We start from the raw sequence: 20,970 nt of genomic DNA, 5'->3' as shown, positions 1-20,970 counted from the left end.
AGCAGGTACCGACATTTTTTTGATAATAAGTCGCTTAATTTTCAGACTAGAAACTGTTTGTTATTTTTTTTTTTTTGAAAGGTCTAGCTGTATACTTAAAGGTTATTGAAGTTTTCCTCGAAAAATGCAAAGTTTCTCCGTTATTTTACTTTGAATATTTAAAATTATGCATTTGACAAAAAAGCTAACTTTTAACATGCCGTATCTCGGTTTGTATTGGTCTTAAAGATGTTACAGAAAAATAATTTAGTTTTTGTCACTAAAAGATACAATTTTGATATCTGCAGTTTTTTTGATTAAATGCATATTTTCGAGGTATTGTCAAAAAACCCTCTAAAAAGTCGATTTTTTCATCGAAACACTGTTACTTTCAAGCGCGAATAACTCGAAAAATATTAGTTTTACGAAAAAATTGTAAAAAACATTTTTTTCTTAGAATTACTTTTTACATCGATTTACATGGTTAGAATGTAATAAAAAATTCCCTCCCCCGAGATGGGGTGGCAATCACCCCCAAGGTTTTAGCGTACAGCGGCATGATATAGAAAATCATCCTTGGACTATTCCCTACCTTCTGTGAAAATTTCAAGTAAATCCATGCTGGACGAAAAAATTGCGAGCCAAAATGCTTCATTTCCTCGACTATGTAATAGATCTGTTCAAACTTGAGTAATACCGTCTTAAAGTGGTGGTAATTCTATAAAACTACGAAGATTTCAAAAATTACATTTTTTGAGACGTCATATCATTTGAATTAAATTTTTGAGATTTTTTTGAATGAAATATCATTTAGCAAGATGCTTGAAAGGTAAGTTGTGCAAAATTGAGAGTTTTATAAGAAAAATTGTATTAGTTACACATGTTTAAATCATTTTTAAACAAAATTAATGTAAGGCTCACTTTCCGCCCACACCGTACTTATGCCCAACACATTTTATTTCTTTTTATTATAACAATAAGATAGCTTAATTATTTTTCTTTCATGTTCAATTTGTAAAATTTCATTTGATCCATTAGTTAAAGAATTACATTAAAATAACTCAACCGTGCACTTCGTAGTACGATAGTTTACAGTGCGCCAATGTTTGTGAGAAGGGCGACTTTAGCATTATAAATAAAAAATTATAGAAGATACAGATTTAATTTTAGAAAATTCTTTATATTAGGTTTTTTTGTAAAATATTCTGAATTTTTTAATGGTCAAATCAGTTTTTTTCTAAAATATATATTTTCGGAGTTATTTAAAAAAAATATCTAATTTCGTAGTTTCTTTGTTTAATAAAAAATGAAGCACCCACTTCTCGAGTAGAACTTTTTGATAAAATATGTTGTTTATTAAACAGTTCTTAATGAAATTACAAAAAGTTATATCTTGTTTGATTTTTTCCGAAGTGAAAATCTATATGCACTCCCCTATCTGCCCAGAATGTGAATAAAAAAAATTAAATTAAAAACGTGAGCATGGGTAGTTTATAATACAACATGGCGGGGCGACAACGGGGACCATGCACCGTCTATTGTTCCACGGCCCGTGTCGTACATAAATCCGGCTTAAGACTCTTTTTTTTTTGTTGTTAAAGAGATTTGGTTATGTTTTTTTTTATTTCGAAATAAGCTCACGGATTTTGACGATTCAAATACATGTATCAAATCAATGAAACACGACCAAATGTTTAAATACTTTAGTACTTTTTTGTTTAATAGTACGTCCAAACAGAACCCCTTGAAATCAATTTAATTGTTTAAAATTTTCCTTGTTTGATTTAAGTGACAGAGATGTGAAATCAGGTTAAAAATAAAACAGGAGAATTGAATGGTATTTTGGTAAACATCCACTTTGCCAATATCGTTGCATAAGTCGTTTAATCTAGACAAATTCTCTCTACGAATTTTATAATTGTTCTGCTGAGAAATGAGATTTATTAAAATATTAGCTTCATTAAAATGATATCTGAAAATATTGTTCTTGGTATCTAATTTAAACTATTTTTAATATGCAGTAAAACCTTCGTAAATCGAAACATTGTTTAACCGAAACGGCTGGCAATTTTAATAATCTCATCAATAAAAAGTAAATTTTTATCGCAAATCAGAAACAATTCGATGTTAAAGTGTCAACATCGTCAACATTGCCTTCATACAACTAAAGAACGCAATTAAATATGCAACACATTCATGTTTTTTTATTACTGTAGTTATTTAACCCTAGGATGCATACCATGGGTATTTTCGACCCAGAATTTTTTTTTTTCATATCAATGTTTTCATGTGATTTTGGATACCTATAATTAGTTATGGCTTAATGTATTCCTTCATTAGACATAGCTGCAAAACATCGTTGTCAAACGAAAACACAAAAGAAAATAGAAGATTTCTTAAAAAACGCCTTAAACATGACAATTATTTTCCTTAATTGCTTTATATTAAGTATTTACCTATTATATTTATTTACATATTAAAGAAGTATGTGTATGTTTAAATTATCGGAAAATGTACCATGCTAGGAGAAACTATAGTCACATCATTTTTGTGTTGTGACCATGGTCCTTTTTCAAGTTATAATCGTGTTTTTTTTACCTTTCTGTCATTTTCACCTTTTAATTTCCATAACTTTCTTTTGCTTTTTCTATTTTTTCTTTTACATTTCTTCTCCTTCCTCCCTTCGCCTGTCTTATCCTCATTTCACTTCAGCTGCATTGTCGTCTACTAACTTCCTCTACTTTATAATTCGCGGTTATTTTCCTGTTTCGTAGCTATTTACCTATTGTCTATTTTCTACTCGGTGTTGAAGGTCATGTTCTTTTTTTAACTTCTATTCCTTATTCACTTCATCCTTATCCGTTTTTTCAAATCTGTCTTATTTCGTCCAGGATTTTTTAATGCTTATATCTACTTATTTTATTCTTTTCTGCGAATAATTACACGAGTGATAATAAAGTAATAATGCACACCTTTAGGCCCATAGCTCCACAGTTCAGCTCTTCCATTTTTTGCGATCACTAGGCTTCAATCTCGTTGCTACTCGTTCCTCATTTATCTTTTATAAATGGCCCATTAATGCAGGTTCCCCATATAGAAAATGTATCTCAACATTTGTTGTATTGCTCACATACTTATTTTTCCAATGAAGTAAAAGACAGATGTACTCTCAATCATTTATTGTAACTTCCGACGACCGGTTTCGCTCTCTAAAGTATGCAGAACATCTTCAGGTCAACGGTTACAAGCAGCAGCGTACTGATAGATCCGCGGGCCCTGGTTCCAGTTATGATGCGGGCCCCGTCCAATAATGCGCCCCCCCCCCCAATTATGCGGGCCCCCGCCCAATAAAAACACGCATTGTATATTAAAAGTTTTTAATAAACATTAAATATAAATCATCATATATTCTTTATAAAAACTCGGCTAATTTAAAACAGTAAATTAATATTAATCCTATCGTTTTTCATACCAACGGAAGTTCTGATACGTACCTGTTAGTTCAGTTGTCCTTACTTTTGTTTTAGACCAGGCAGCATCTGTAAAAATTTTAGTACATTTGGACGTTGAGAGGCGACTCAATTTGCAGAAATTGCTTGAAAATAGCTCAAATAATAATATTTGAGTTATCGTCCCACTCAAAAGGTCCGGAACATTGTTTAAATAATTAAAATGTCAAAAAATGAAGGAAAAATTCGATTTTTTCTTCATTTTTTGATTATAACTTTAAACATATTCATTTCCGAGAAAAGTTGTACTGAACTAAAAGTTGCGTAATTAAATTTCCTACAATATAGGATTGTTTAAAAATTTTAAAAATTATCACCCTTGTTGCAAAATAGCAATAATTGCAAAAAAAACATAAAAAAACAAGTATTTGCATTTCACGTGTTTCAACCATATTATGCTACACTTAGGACCTTCGTATTTTACCTAAAAAACTTTATGATATAATAAAATAATACTGTGAATTTCAGTAAGACCGGGTCAATAGATTTTGCAAAATAAATTTTGCAATCCAGCTTTCGCAAAAAAAGTATTTTTCCAAATGTTACAGGACCTAAAATAAAGCAAACAGCAAGTTGAATTTTTTACTACTTATAGAACAATACTTTACCTTTCATCTGCAATTTGCAAAATTAAAATCGTGTAACTACCACGGTGTCAGAAATTATTTTTACATAAACAATAATTTTTGGTGCTACGCGCAGGACAGCGGATACGTTTGCTCTGATTGGGCATTCCAATGACCTTTGATAATTATTGATACATTTTAATTTTTAGTACATTTCGATGTAAATAAATAAATTTGTTTATTGCAAAATAAAAACACATACTGTCTTTTGAAATAACACTTTTTTAGCAATTTTTTAGCTTTTTTTCTTTGTTCATATATTTTAACTATTTTAACGAGAATAAAAGTTTATTATTTTTAAACATATGCAATTGTTTAAACAATATTTCACAAACAATAATCAAATTAGTTTGATTTTTGTGGAATTAAAACATTAAATACAACAAACGATAGAGGAAAAAAATAATATAATAGATAAAGATTGGAAGAAATTTTGGTGGAAATCAACTTGTGTTAATCGAACACCGCTGCCCTGCGCGTAGCACCAAAAATTAATGTTTATTTAAAGAAATTCCTAACGCCGTGGTAGGTAATCGATTTTAATTTTGCAAATTTCAAATGAAAGGTACAGTACTCTTCTATATGCAAAAAAAATTTCAACTTGTTATCTCCTTTGTTTTCAGTCCTGCGACATTTTGAAAAAAATGGATTTTTTTTGCGAAAGCTGGATTGCAAAATTTATTTTGCAAAACCTATTGAACCGATCTTAATGAAATTTACAGTTTTGTTTTATTATATTATACAGTTTTTTAGGTAAAATATGAAGGTCCTGAGTGTAGCATGAATGGTTGAAAACGTAAAATGCGAATACTTGTGTTTTTATGGTTTTTTCGCCATTTACTGCTATTTTGCAACAATAGTGACAATTTCTAAAATCTTTAACCAATCCTATGTTGTAGGAAATTTAATTACGCAACTTTTATGTCAGTGCAACTTTTCTCGGAAATGAACACTTTTAAAGTTATAATCGAAAAACGAAGAAAAAAATCGAATTTTTCCTTAATTTTTTGACATTTTGATTATTTAAACAATGTTCCGGGCCTTTTTAAGTGTGAGGATAACTCAAATATTATTATTTGAGTTATTTTTAAGCAATTTGTGCAAAAAAATTTGAGTCACCTCTCAACGTCCATCTCAAAACAGATGCGCCCTAGACTATATTTTATTTCAGTTATCAAGAATTATTACTTAAAAGTAAAAGCTAAAGAATGATGATGCTATAAATACAAACAAAAGAAGTATCTTTCGTCGAAGGTAATTGTCTTGGGATTAGGCATTTTTATAACCCTGCCCCAAAAGTATAAAACTTGCAATGACTGTGTCAATTTGCAAAATTTTACAACTTTTTCTAATTTACAACAAACTAATCCATGAAACGTGCAGATATAAATATGTATAAGGTATTGAGTTAAAAGGTAGGTACATACATACAGGCGGTAATTCTTTACATGTGTTGAGACCAGAACTTGCGTTTTAGTCACTTTCTTTTAGTAGGTAAAACAAGTACAGAACCTTCCAAAAGTTAGTTTTCCTTGTGTCTATTATTAATTTTGTTTTAAATTTTTTTGATAAATAGGTATTGTTCGTTTTTATTTATAAATAACTACACAAAAATAAAAATTTATTAAGAAGTTACATTTTGTATTGTGTACTTGTGTAGTGCAAAATGTCCCTATCAAATTAGAAAAAAGCAAAGAGCGCGCTAGAGCGGGCCCCTGCGAGGCCCGGGCCCTGGTTCCGCGGAACCATGCTCAGTACACCACTGGTTACAAGAAGTCACTAAATGCTACAAATAAAAACCAGAGTTAGTACAATGTCTGGTTGTAAAAGATGCTAAAGATCCATAAGATCAAGCCAATGTTGAAAAACATACATTAAAGTAGTGAAAATAGCAGACAAATACATATGCATGTAAAATCGGGGGCAGCACCAAACGTCCCCAAGCTTACAAACACATAAGCTTGTAAGCTTGGGGACGTTTGGTGTTGCCCCCGATTTTACATGCATATGTATTTGCCTGCTTTTGTTTGCTTGGGGACGTTTGGTGCTGCCCCCGCTTTTACATGCATATGTATTTGTCTGCTATTTTCACTACTTTAATGTATGTTTTTCAACATTGGCTTGATCTTATAAATCTTTAGCATCTTTTACAACCAGACATTGTACTAACTCTGGTTTTATTTGTAGCATTTAGTGACTTGTAACCGTTGACCTGAAGATGCTCTCCATACTTTAGAGAGCGAAATCGGTCGTCGGAAGTTACAATAAATGATTGAGAGTACGTCTGTCTCTTACTTCATTTAAAATGAACTCTCACATGCTACCCATTCAACACTTATTTTTCCATTTCTGTTTGTGTGACCAGATGTTAATAGACAGAAGAGCGGCAACAAACTTAATGGATGTGAGAATAAGGAGAGCAGTATGCGGTTCGGATCACTTTCTTTCCACTAAATCATAGGAGAATATCAGGCCGATTTCAGACCAGGTTCAGGTTCCTCTAGTATTGACCAACAATAACGTAAAAGTGTACCTGTAGCTCATAGCATGCAGATAAAACTTAGTGCTACATTTTTGACGAATAAGACACCAAAATGACAGACGTTACAATTTATGCACTATAAAAAGCTTATAGAGTAATTCCATCCATTTCTTTTACAGTCCTGGGATTCATTTTTTCGAAATTCTTCTCAAGGAGGCGCCGGGTACCAAGCACCACCGTCTTTAGCACCTTTAGGAAAGAATGAGCTACCAGTCACCTCATTTTTGCCAGCCTTGGCCGGATCCACCGGTCTTGGAGCCGCACCGATCAGCGAAAAGGTCATCGACGACCACTTGGCGGTTCAGGCTATCATCAGAAGTTACCAAGTAAGTGGAATATTCTAGTATTGTTATTAAAGGTTCTTAAAGCTTCATTTACACTTGGAAGTTTACTGGCTGAAAGTACATACTTGCGGCCACTAAACTTGCCATGTGCAAACAACAGTAAAATGTACTTGTTACTTGTCTAATAAGCCAGTAGCAAGTTATCGTAATCACTTCTACTGTTATTTGAGGAGAACTATGACTTCTCATCCATGTTTCAGACTTTGTAAGTTTAGGTTCAACTAGTTTTAGCAGTTCTTGAAACTTTTGGTAAGATAACCTCATAAAATTCCAATTCCTATAAAAATGGAGGTCTTCAACTGGTATCTCCTTTAACAGTCGTTCTGACCCACCCAGATTATTTCTACTGATTTCTACGCCTTATCCAATCCCTGACTCAAACTTATCTTTTCCTGTTTTGAATTTGAAAACATGTAGACGAAAAACTACAAGCAAGTTTAGTGGCCGCAAGTACTTTCAGCCAGTAATCTTTCCAAGTGTAAATGAAGCTTAATCGTTCAATTGTTTACAAAATAAAATGAAAATGTCGTTTGTAAACTTACGATTACTTCAAGGTTATTTCATCGTTTATACTAAATTCCCTTATTTACAAAATCTTGGTATAGTATTTATTTAATCTTAGTTTGGGCAAAATGATGAATCACTTATCACAAGTATATTAATTCTGTTACAAATATTTAAGGAATAAACATTGACAATATATATTAAGTAGTTTATTTTAATAATCGTTTTTACATTACATGTTATTAGATTTTTTGAAGTAGTTTTTTTACGTTTTCGTATACAAGAATAACAATTCTTTAGAATTAATAACTATGCTACATATTCGTATACCATTAGATAAAAACATTAAGAGAAATAGAAAAATGTAATAAAACATAGATAATTTAGGAATTATTATTGCAAACAAGGATCAAATAAGAGAGGAACCAATTTTGATAATATGTAGTATGTTCAAGTGATAAAGTAAAGGAATAATAATAGATAATAACTGAAATTAACAAATAATAGTAATATCCTGGAAATTATAGAATGTGCATTAAGATCTCTGATAAGATCTGTTGTTCTCAGATGCATAAATTGCTATAACATTTAAGGCCTTGGCGTCTAGTTTAATTTTTTTGGGAACTATTCTTTCTGGGACATATTTACAGTATTTTACTTGGTTTTCAAGTTTCGATGTACTAATAGGGCGACTCCTTCTTTGGCTCTGGTCTGGTTTCTTTCACAGCAACACTGTGTAGAACATTACTTAAGTAGTTATCTAACATAATTTGGCCTTTTCCCTTTTTCGTTGAAGTGTACAGATACAAATATTCTTCTCTTTAAGTTCTTTGGTCAGAGATGGGTCCGGACAAATAATCCCCGTAAAAATAATCCCGGACAAAAAATATCCACAAATTATCCCTGGACAAAAAATCCCCAGACAAAAATCCCCGGACAAAAAATCCCGCACAAATAATTCCCACAATTTTTTTTGGACATAATATCCCCACAAAATATCCGGACAAAAAATCCCCAAGAAATATGTGCTGCCGAATAGTTCTCCCGAAATTTTACAAAATTTCGAATTTCAATTCCATGCCGAAAACTTAAAATTTTACATGACAAAAAATATGAGTATTTTCAAAAATCTTTCATAGCTGCCCGCGGAGAGGCCAAATGGGAGAAGGTCTGTAGGACGGTCTAGAAAAATGTGGAAAGATGCAGTCAGAAAAGATCTGGAGAAAATGGGAGTGAGACAATGGTAAACACTGACAGGAGCGACAAACATGGAAAGCAATAGTAAACATTGATGATGATGGTGATGACTAAATATTCTTGACGTTAAATTTACAAAAAGGAACAGGTTTTTTTGCATTACTATCAAGATTATCGTTTTCGAGACGAGCAGTTATCATCACGAATACGCAATGTTTTGAACATAGTTATTCAAAGCAGAGTGATCATGCATCATGAATCAAACATGATTCCCATAGCCTTAGCTCATTCCCCATATTTTCCACGATTTTTAAAAAACTCGCACTCTTTTGTCATGTAAAATTTGAAGTTTTTGACATGGAATTGGAATTCGAAATTTGCTAATCGAAATTACAATTCATGCTTAATCTTAATTTTTCGTACCGAAAAGCGGTTTCATTGCGATTGCTATCTATGTCTCATGCACTGAGCCTGAAAAACATTTTCGTCGATTGCATTCACGGGAAAACTTTTAGAAAATTATTCGGTAGCAAATATTTCTTGGGGATATTTTGTCCGGGATTTTTGTGGGGATATTTTGTCCAAAAAAATTTGTGGGGATTATTTGTCCGGGATTTTTGTGGGGATTTTTGTCCAGGGATAATTTGTGTGGATTTTTTGTCCGGGATTATTTGTCCTAACTTTGTCAGAGATATTACATTCCACGTACCGATTCGAAGAATTTTTTCCTTTTTCTCGCATTTGGTCGCCGTCGTTGAAACCGTGCTGTCCCTAGGCATAACCGTGTCTAGATGAGCAAAGTATTTATAGTCCGTCAGTAGGGCGCTAACCTTGCCGAAGACTCCCTTCTCCTTTATCCGAGTAAGGAAATATCGAAAGAAAGAAATCATCAGAGCTCTATTCCGAACGAAAAACAGCGAAACAGTGTGCTGCCGGGAGAACTAAGTAATAAAATAACCTGTTATCAGAATATTTGTCAAGGCACAGAGAATCAGATAAAAAAATAATACTTGCATTTATATAAACATTGCAAGATTGGAAGACTGCTATATAAATTGTCTCGTTTTCCATAAATCAGTTTTTATCTGCAACATTAATTATTATTTTTCGGTAAATGAAGATAACGCGAATATTTATACAATTATAATACGTGTTTATTTAATATGATAGCAGTAGTATGCAATTATTATAAAAATCAAAATATTGCGAGTCTACAAATAATTTAAATATGTATAGTATAAAATGTTTATTGTATGACTCACGGTTTCTTTGTATTGAAACATGTGGTATAGAATTCTGGTTTCATACTTCTGTCGACATATAGGATCGACATATAAATGCTGCCCTTTTTCTGTATCCTAATTGGATGGACTAAAACCAGATGAAAACGCGAGAGAAGACAATACCAGTGATTGTGGCTATCACAAGAAGAAATACAAGAGCATAACACCCGGGCTGTATTACAACAAATTAGCCTGTTGCTTAGCTTATGATAAAGATATTTACATGCAGCGGATATCTCTCTGGCGACAAATCTTCACCGGATGCACATTCCTTGCCCCTCGGCTGACGAATACGATGGTCTCTTTTTAGAAAACTGGTGGCCAATGCCTATATATTGAGGTGTGTAGAAGATACCCGATTTCCTTCCAGTTTTTAAAAATTGATGGACCTTTTGAGGGTTGTCTAGACTCTAGACGGTCTAGAGAACCGACATTCGGAAGTAGTCGAAATCAACGTATCTGCAACACAAAGATATCCCTTTATTTACTGGTCTTGTCCGTTGATAAACGAATGTTCACAAGGTGACAAATGCTGTACTTGCGATGAATTTGACACAACAGAAAAAAAAGAATGTGTGTGTACTTTGTACGGACGTAAGAAGTTATACTTCTATTATATAATTTCAGAGAAATAAATACAGGTTATTTGTATTTTATTTAAATATTAAACTAACTTTCTTACCTACCACTTTTAAAAATTTTTTATTAAAACGATACCAAAAAAAAATATGAATCGTCCGGGATTTGAACCCGGGACCTCTCGATCTCCAGTCACACGCTCGACCATTGAGCTATATCCCCTTTGCTTTGACAGGTTACAAAATTTCTCATACATACTGACAAATTTAATAGACCAAGTGAAGTATACAAAAATACTTAAAATATACTTACTATTATTATAAAATATCTTATTCCCGAGGAAGACAAATCCAAAGACACAAAAATTATAATAAATAATACATTTACTAAAAACACTAATATATCCTTTTAATGACTTATTTGCGCTGACAGCGCTGATACATACATATCTTGAAAGATTAGCAACAAACTACATACTGTCTGTGTGCGCATGCGCCCGGCATTATAAAATTTCACTCTCGATCGTAAAGAAGTATAACTTCAAAAACAAAAAAATCAATTCAATAACTGTCAAATCAGCTGTTTCTCGTCGGTCAAGATGGTTGGGTGATACAGTGATACACCCACGCCATGAAGAAAGTTTTAATATGTTTGTAAAGTTTTGTGGCCGTTTTTTCTTGTTTTTTTTTCTTGTGTGGGTTGTACGGAAGACAACTATAGTGCATACATAATTAAATAAAAAATTGTAATACAACCAGATATGTACTATTAAGATGCTCATGCACATAACCTCAAGTATTGGAACTTTTTTACCTTCTACTGACCATTATCTCCGATGATGACAATTTTGTCGAAAGCGCTTAGCTAAGGAAATACCTAGATGCATTTTACACACTTTGACATATTATTTTTCACTTGCTTGATTCATATAAGTGTGTTCAAAATTTATCAGTCTTTTAACCATTTATTATTTATATAATTTATCTCGTAGCGACTATCAATATTAAAAAGGAAGATAAAATATGTTTTGCTCTACCGGTTTTTGATATTGTATAAATTCCTTTCTTGGTTGAACTAGAGCTGAAGAGTTCAATAAAATTAAATTTAGGATATTCAAAGCAAATGTTAAAATTTCAGTTACGAGTACTTTTGAAAACATTGTTAATAGTTTTTTAATAATAAGGCTAATGGTGTTAACCCGATAAGTTAATTACACGTAATTAAGTCTAACCTCATTAAGCCACTTTTCACTCCTTATTTTTGGAAATTATTCTTTATTGATATTGTTTCGATAATTATGGTGTAAATGAACTACTTCGAAAATAGTACTATGCTAATTCAAATTACTGTAATATATGTTTTTCCACGCTGCCCCACATAATCAATGAAAAAACTACGGTGTCATAGAACTAACTATTTTTTCAACTAAACTAATAATTTGACAAATATAAATAGGTACATAAAAAAACTTACTTTTCTCATCATCGCTTTGATCAGAGTGGCTGCCTCAATACCTTTTAGTAGTCTAAGAGCTAGTGAACCCTCCGACTAACGGTCGTCCTGTAAGGCTAGAAATTTTTCTAGTGATAATTCATAGCACACCAAGGCTAAAAACCATGACCTGGCAGGCATCACCGGTGCACGTGTATCTACCAGGTGAATCGAAAAGTGCAAATTTAGGGGGTAAAATAAACTTTCTCCTGTAAGGTTTATATTTAAGTATGTGTTTGAGTAAGTCATTTAGAAGAAATGTGTACAATGACAGGCGATTCTGAAGAGCATAAGACCTTGCCAGGCGAGGGGAAAGATTAGGAGTTTTTCCTAAAATTATTCTTTTTGCATCGAACATTTTTTTTGGGTTTTTTGAATCATTCCAAACAGAAAAGGTCTTTAGTGATTTTTCTCTTAAGTTATTAGTTTTTGTTATATAAGCGATTGAAAATTTTGAAAATTGCGAAATCGGCCATTTTTAACCCTAAATCGGACATTTATTTAAAAATTTCAAAGTTGCCAAGGTAGGTAGATATTCTTTAAACATTGATTGATGAAATCCCAAACAGTTTTTTGCAATACAATATCGGAAACGCCTTTGTTTTTTAATTGCTAATCAAGCGGGCGCGACACTGTAGTATAAGTGAGGACGTTTGAGTTAGCATAAATTTATTATCTTGAGAAGGGGCAAATTTCAAGAGGAATCCTCAGACATGTCGATTTTTATTTTTAAATTAGGACTTTTTCGCATATATATAATACTAGTGACATCATCCATCTGAGCGTGATGACGTAATCGATGATTTTTTTAAATGATAGTAAGGGTTGTGTGATAGCTCATTTGAAAGGTTATTGAATTATCTATTCACTAATATAAACATTAACATAATTATTTATACAGGGTGTACAAAAAATTTTTTTTTTTATTAAATTAACTTTGATTAAATTTGACAATTAGAAGAAAATTGTTTTTTGTACACCCTGTATAAATAATTATGTTAATGTTTATATTACTGAATAGAGAATTAAATAACCTTTCAAATGAGCTATCACACAACCCCTACTCTTATTTAAAAAAATCATCGATTACGTCATCACGCCCAGATGGATGACGTCACTAGTATTATATATGTATGCCAAAAAGTCCTAATTCAAAAATAAAAATCGACCTGTTTGAGGATTTCTCTTGAAATTTGCCCATTCTCGAGATAATGAATTTATGCAAACTCAAACGTCCTCACTTATACTACAGTGTCGCGCCCGCTTGATTAGCAATTAAAAAAACAAAGGGGTTTTCGACATTTTATTGCAAAAAAATCTTCGGGATTTCATCAAGCAATGTTTAAAGAATATCTACGTACCTTGGCAACATTGAAATTTTTAGATAAATGTCCGATTTAGGGTTAAAAATGGCCATTTCGCAATTTTCAAAATTTTCAATCGCTTATATAACAAAAACTATTAACTTAAGAGAAAAATCACTAAAGACCTTTTCTGTTTGGAATTATTCAAAAAACCTAAAAAAAATTGTTCGATGCAAAAAGAATAATTTTAGGAAAAACCCCTAATCTTTCCCCTCGCCTGGCAAGGTCTTATGCTCTTCAGAATCGCCTGTCATTGTACACATTTCTTCTAAATGGCTTACTCAAACACATACTTAAATTTAAACCTCACAGGAGAAAGTTTATTTTACCCCCTAAATTTGCACTTTTCGATTCACCTGGTAGATACACGTGCACCGCTAATGCCTGCCAGGTCTTGGTTTTTAGCCTTGGTGTGCTATGAATTATCACTATAAAAAATTCTAGCCTTACAGGACGACTGTTAGTCGGAGGGTTCACTAGCTCTTAGACTATAGGAGGATACTTACTATCATCTAAGCATGCACATTTTTATGTCGACACTCAAGGTTCTATTGCAAAAAATGTTTCATTTTCATAAATTAGTTCCTTTGCAAATTCATTATTCTCATTAATAAAGTTCGAAAGTATAATATTTATAGTTGTTATATACACGTTCGATATTTTGGCCATCAATAATAAGTTGGGCATTATTATTTTTTTCTTGGTGAAGATTAGAAACTTTGTTTTATCCATTTCATATTTAAGCCATATTGTAAGTTTGTCATTTTTGGACTATTCTCTGCAAATCTTCAATATTCTCTGCCATTAAAACCGTGTCATCTGCATACCTTAAGTTACTAATATGGATTCCGTTTACTGCAACGACAGCTATTTCGTCATCCAGTACCTCGTGTATAATAACTTCTGAGTACAAGTTAAATTATAGCAATGGTGATAGAAGTCAACCTTGTCATACCCCTCTTTTAGCTTGTATAACGTGTTTGTTATTACCCTAATACAAGAAAACAAAAAAAAACCTCAGAAACACAAAAAATGAAGAGGAATTGCTTTATTCCTGCTTTTGTTAGTCTATAAGTGAGTAACTTATTCATTTAGTCCCAAGTTTCTAGTTTTTAGGTTCTCCTGCTTTAGGTTATGATGAAATAATTCGTTTACTATATAAAAAATGTGTTACTAGTTTAGTTGTGAAAATTATGACCAATTAGTAATTCAGTGACGATGTAGTTTTGTCATTGATGGCCTACCAAACAATTTTTAGGAAAAACGTGGATATTTAAACAATTAGTAATCATTAACAAGCTCTTATTTATTTATATAGTACTAATACTTGTCAATTAGTTTACTAATCAGTATATTTTTACTGAGGTTTGGTCAATTTTACAGTAAATGCGACAAACTATTATCATTGTAGAGGGATTTAGTGTAATCGATTATGTTACTTCTTATAAAATTATTATTTATGTATATAACAAGAGAAGGAAAAAACTTTCTTGTTAATCATACAGTTTATTTTTTCTCTACTGCCTTGACATAAAACTGGTACCGTAAAAATTACTTTGTTACATGCTAAAGCAAAGACCAATAAGAAGAGTGGAAGTTAGAAAGGGTCAAAGTGCCAAAAACAAGGTTTTGAGACATTACTGACAAAAACTTTATTTGGTACATATATTTAACATAAAATGGTAAATCTAGGAGGGTTGTCTTTTTAGTTTTGTATATAGCTGCCCATGCATTGAATTCTTGATCTTTGTAACGCGAAGAAGTCGTTTGGACTTAGTCCGGGCCTATACGGTGGATGGTTTCACAATTTGATGTTTTGAAGCTCTAAAAACTCTATTGTCTTTTGGGCATTGTGAGCACTTGCATTATCCTGATATAGGATGATTCGCCGTTGTGTGTTGCTTTGTCGGAGTTTCGCGATAACTTCTGGTAAACAAACAGTTATATGTATACCAAGCAGAAGTAAACGTTCTTCACATCACATTGCCAGATTTTAACACAAAAGGTGCGACCATTTTCTTTGACACACTTCGAGAACGGTTCACTTTTGTTGGGTTTTCCTCTTCGTGAAACACCCACATAGCGGATTGAATTAGATTGGATTTTTTGAGCTTCCTTTGTTAAACCGTTCCAATGTTTTTCGTCTCCAATTGACGCGAATTATGTTTTTTTACCGCTTTTTGCTCTTCTGTGAGCAAATTATGAATTTAACGGGAAACCAACTTCGTAACACCCAGTTCTTCATGTAGTATCTTTTGGATATAGGTCTTTGAAATGCCCAAAGGTCCTATCTCACGGCATGTTGTCAACCTTAATTAGCTGACGAACCGCATCAATGTTTGCTGTGTGATTGCTGTTTTGGGTGGACCTGGCCAGAATTTGTCGATGAGACTGGAGCGACCACGTTGAAATTTGCAATATCAGCTGGAAATAGTTGACTGGTGTGGTGATTAATTCCCAAATACAGAAAACATTTCAGCGAGACATTGCTGTTGGGATAATTCTCTCCGAAAATTGTAAAAATTTATTGCTCGAAAATATTCTCGGCAAAGATCCATTTTTCGATCGACTTGCTAATTTCAAAAATTCGTCGTATCTACACGACTTGTTGTATCGCAATGAAACTCTCGATTTATGTCAACAAAAGATTGAGGTTATATTTGTGTCGAAAGGTTTTATTGGTTGCGCTCTCTAAGCGGCTATATGGAAAACTAAAAAGACAAACTCGTATCCTAAGAAAGCTTATTGCAAAAGTAACTTCCTATAACTAGAAGAAATATTTTCAGGAAGCAAATTAGGAAGGGGCGTAAGTACCTTAGCTTGTATGAGATACTTTTTTTCTTTTTTTTCAAACATCTTCAATCTGAAGCTGCTGTTTGCAGAAAAATTGGTGTTCTGAAGAACGTAGATGTGGAAGCATGCTTCTAAGGGAAGTCTTTTTATTTTCTGATACCCTACTCTCTGGTGTCAGTTCCCTCTCGACCTTACGGTGATGGGACTTTAGTTGACCCATCCTTGGCTTTAATTTGGTAATAAAGTTTGTCATATGTACTGTACATGTGACAACTCAACTTATGATACGTGTCAAGACTGACTAGGAAAATTCTCTTCGATGAACACAGACCTATAAAACTTATATGTTTCTGTTGAATCTGGGTGCATTTGTACACACGCACTGAATATCAGGGCTAATGTACTCCTTTGTGAATATATCTCTTGAATAATGACCAAAATGGTGCCTTACATATAGCCACCGACATCTATGAGAAGTTTCTGAAACTCTAATTTTAATGCTGTTACTTAGAACCTTTTTTTTAGGATGACAAGCGGAGACCTCAGAACATTTCTACGTCGATAACTAAATTTTGAAAAAATGGCACTTTGGACCTTTCTAATTTACACTCTTGAATTAACATATATCCATACTTAGTCCTCAAAATATATCTTTCACGATTGAAGTGATAATGCAGTTTTATATTAGGGTTGTAGACGAAAGCTTACATGCTTACACCTGGATAAAGTTTAACCAGATCATGTGCTAGTTACTAACCTATCGGTAAAGAGTATTTATTGATTAAGGTGTAATACATTTTTAGAACTTTTTCAGGACAAACTGAAAGATTATCCAGTCGCTTGGACATTTGGGTTTTTCGCTGGATTTTCAAAATTTCTGTATAAGTTACTAAATTTATATCAAATCAAAGTGTTAAGGATTGGTCTTATTAAAGAATGTATAACTTTAAGAATAGTTGCACAAGCTATACAAAGATATAATTATTCATTTACCTTTTGAAAAGTCCCAGTATGTATTTGCCATACCGAATAAACCAAATAAAACCGGAACATACGCAGTTAATACAGTGTATCGGAACTACATTTGAAATAGTCGACCAATATAAAAGTTCGACGCACATAAATCATAGCAACGTTAAGATCGGCATGTATAAAATATCGCTCAACTACCTGTCTCCTTTTACGAGTAAGCCCATGAGCTCAGCCGAAAGTAACCGGTTGCGTGTCGCATATCGCGGCTCGCTCGTAAAAGGAGACAGGTAGTCGAACGATATATTAATTATAGATGCCTATCTTAACCTTTAACTACCCGCGCATCAAGTTATAACGTAACTACACGCGTGGCGTACTTTATACGCCACATGAAAGTACACTTAAAAACAGCAGATTTGTTTATTTTTTTTTTGAAAAAACACACTTAGTTGTTTGTTATAAACCTTCTTCGGTATCAGCAAATACTTGGAGTTCCTTCTCATTAAGCTAATTGGGATTTATAGCTGGAATCTGTTTCCATAATAAATAAAATTACTAATAAAAAAATTTTTAAAATGTGATTTTTTACATGAGAAAAAGTATTGTTATAAAGAAAAATATATTTTGTGCCATAATGACTAAAAAACAATTGAAAGATGTACTTATACTACTATAATCGTGGCGTATATTGTCCACCACCGGAAACAACAAATAATAAACTGTAAATTACGATCTTCCAAGAACGCCTATTATAACGAAACTAAAACCAATTGTAAAGCACATTCCACTGATAGGTTAGAAAGATAAACAAGGACAAAAATTAAATTTTTAAATATATTTGCAGTAGAATTCTTATATCTGGCGTACAAAATACGCCAGCGCGTGTAGTTAAAGGTTAACGTTGCTATGATTTATGTGTGTCGAACTTCTATATGGTCGACTATTTCAAATGTAGTTCCAATACAACCGCGTATGTCCCGTTTTTATTTGGCTTATTCTGTATATATAAAGCAATTGGGTAGTATTGACTGGTACATTATGTAAACTCTAATTTTTACAGTGCGTTTTTGTTCAAAATTAAATCAACTATATTTCTTGTTTGAAACATTTTTTTTCTAAGTAAAATTTAATAAAAAAATTTTGTCCTGGTAAAAGGTATATTAGTTTAAAAAGCCCCTATAGGGCTACAAACATAGAAACAAAACGTTTTCGCTCTGTAACAAGAGCATCATTATTGTTACAAGAACATGGTGAGCCACCCAAAAATACAAAGGTTGAAACCTTTTAAAAATAGACTAAAAGTCTCATATAAATGTAAACATCGTAAAATCCAAAGGATGGATAAAATTCCTATGGATGTGGCTTTAGGGCAACATATGACTCCCACACGTGGTAAGTGGGTTAAATTCAATTTAACCCACTTACCACGTGTGGTTCCCATTTTTTGGAGTCCCATTTTATCCGTTTAAAAAAAGTGGAAGACGAGACTGTAGTAATAGGAGATATAACCCTCCTGAGCGGATAGGAAAGGAAGAAAAAGTGACAGATGGGATTGCAGAAACTGTATAGAAGAGACTGAGTATATCTTCCAAAGTATACGAAAGAGTACTGGAAATAGTACTTCTAGAAGTAGAAAAAACCACAGCAGTCACAGAGCCGGAGTTGAGCCTCAATCTACACGACTTTGTTTCATCGGTAGTCACTGTCCATTGGCAATCTACTGCGCTAATCATTTTCCTTGCGTCTCCATCTATATAATCCTTCCTGGCAGCAGTACTACTACCACTACTTTTCATGGGCAGTAATATGTCTGGTAACTGGTATGATAGTGTTCACTTACCTGTCTTTGTGAAGGTTGTTATTATATCCCAAATATTTGATAGTCCTCTATACACTTATCCAAGGTCGCACCACCTTAAAAATTGATCATTTTTAATGTCTCAAATTTCCTAAACCTGTTGTCAGATTTAGGTGATTTTTTTAACATACAGCCTTATTCTTTAACACTATCGCTGTAATAATATTGTTGCTAGACAGGTAAATTGTCATTGTATACCGGGTGTACCAATCAAACTGTGATTTTGTCCTTGTTCGCGTCACCCTGTGGAATATTCTAGCATTTATAAAATACTGAAATTAAAACCCAACTATAGCCTCATGTTCAGTGGCGGCTCGTGGTAATTTAAAATGGGTGTTCAATTAAGGAATGTAATTATACAAGGTGTCCCAAAAGTAGTGGAACGGTCGAATATTTCACGAACTAAACATCGGATCGGAAAACTGAAAAATATGTGTTCAATCATTTTCAAAAATCTATCCAATGACACCAAACACCAACCCCCACTACACCCCCTGGGGGTGGGGTGGGGGGTAACTTTAAAATCTTAAATAAAAACCCCTAGTTTTTCTTGCACATTTTAATTTGTTACGTAAAAGTAAGCAACTTTTATTCAAGACATTTTTTCGAACTGTGGATAGATGGCGCTATAATTGTGAAAAACGATTTATCCTGATACCATAGGTGAATTATAGAAACGGTCTAGTATCTCACGAAATGCACTTCCAAATGAGAAACTAAAAAACAGATTTTAATATTTTTCGAAAACCTTTCGAATAACACCAAACGTGACCCTCCAACCCACCCCCTGGAGGTGGGGTGGGGGGTAACTTTCAAATCTTAAATAGCAACCACCACTTTTTATTACAGATTCGGATCCGTCATGAAAAATTAAGCAACATTTATTCGAAACATTTTTTAGAATTGTTAATAGATGGCGCTTTAATTGGAAAAATACGATTTATTAGCGCCATCTATCAAAAATTTAAAAAAATGTTTCGAATAAATGTTGCTTAATTTTTTATGACGAATCCGAATCTGCAATAAATAGTGGGGGTTGCTATTTAAGATTTTAAAGTCACCCCCCACCCCACCTCCAGGGGGTGGGTTGGAGGGTCATGTCTGGTGTTATTCGATAGGTTTCGGAAAATGATTAAAAATCTGTTTTTTGGTTTCTCATTTGGAAGTGTATTTCGTGAGATATTAGACCGTTTCTATAATTTACCTATGGTACCAGGATAAATCGTTTTTCCCAATTATAGCGCCATCTATCTACAGTTCGAAAAAATGTCTTGAATAAAAGTTGCCTACTTTTACGTAACGAATCCAAATTTGCAAGAAAAACTGGGGGTTTCTATTTGAGATTTTAAAGTTACCCCCCACCCCACCTCCAGGGGGTGTAGTGGGGATTGGTGTTTGGTGTCATTGGATAGATTTTTGAAAATGATTGAAGACGTATTTTTCAGTTTTTCGATCCGATGTTTAGTTCGCGAAATATTCGACCGTTCCGCTACTTTTGGGACACCCTATATAAATGGTGAACAAAAGCCACGGGCAATTGCGGCACAGGCGAAAAATTAAAGTCTGTTATTGATTTCCTATGCCCAGAATCTAATAATTGGCGAACATCAATATTGCCAATATCTGAGAGTTGCAATTCATTTTTTAAATGAACGTGTTTTTTAATTTTTGTTGATAAATGAGATAAATCCCGAACGCCCGTTTTTGTCCACTCTGAAGAATAGTTTCATTTTTCGAAAGTACTAAACATGGAAAACAAAACAAAGAATGTAGTTTATCACACCCACACAACCACGAAGTTTTTTTATATTGTTCAACTTTAAAGCAACGTTTAAACTTTTTGTTTTTTATAGCACATTGTGGACCATTCTTTTTTATAAGAAGTCGATTTTCAAAACTATTTGCATTTTCTTTTATAAAATCCACTAA

The 20,970-nt window shown here is 33.0% G+C and overlaps 1 protein-coding gene across 6 annotated transcripts in view; it reads left to right on the top strand.

Moving 5' to 3' along the window:
* LOC114347695 (2-oxoglutarate dehydrogenase complex component E1) overlaps window positions 1–20,970 on the top strand; it is a 114,265-nt gene that overhangs the window by 30,191 nt on the left and 63,104 nt on the right. For all 6 annotated transcript variants that reach the window (XM_028298409.2, XM_028298389.2, XM_028298397.2 and 3 more), the window contains exon 3: window positions 6,776–6,982. In XM_028298409.2, coding sequence (XP_028154210.1) covers window positions 6,776–6,982 — 207 coding nt within the window. The remainder of the gene's footprint in view (window positions 1–6,775; window positions 6,983–20,970) is intronic.

The sequence above is a fragment of the Diabrotica virgifera genome, chromosome 1 (genome assembly GCF_917563875.1).
Source record: "Diabrotica virgifera virgifera chromosome 1, PGI_DIABVI_V3a".
Classification (NCBI taxonomy): Eukaryota; Metazoa; Arthropoda; class Insecta; order Coleoptera; family Chrysomelidae; genus Diabrotica; species Diabrotica virgifera.
Note: the sequence above shows the minus strand (reverse complement) of the source record. Positions and strands in the feature narration are given on the sequence as shown.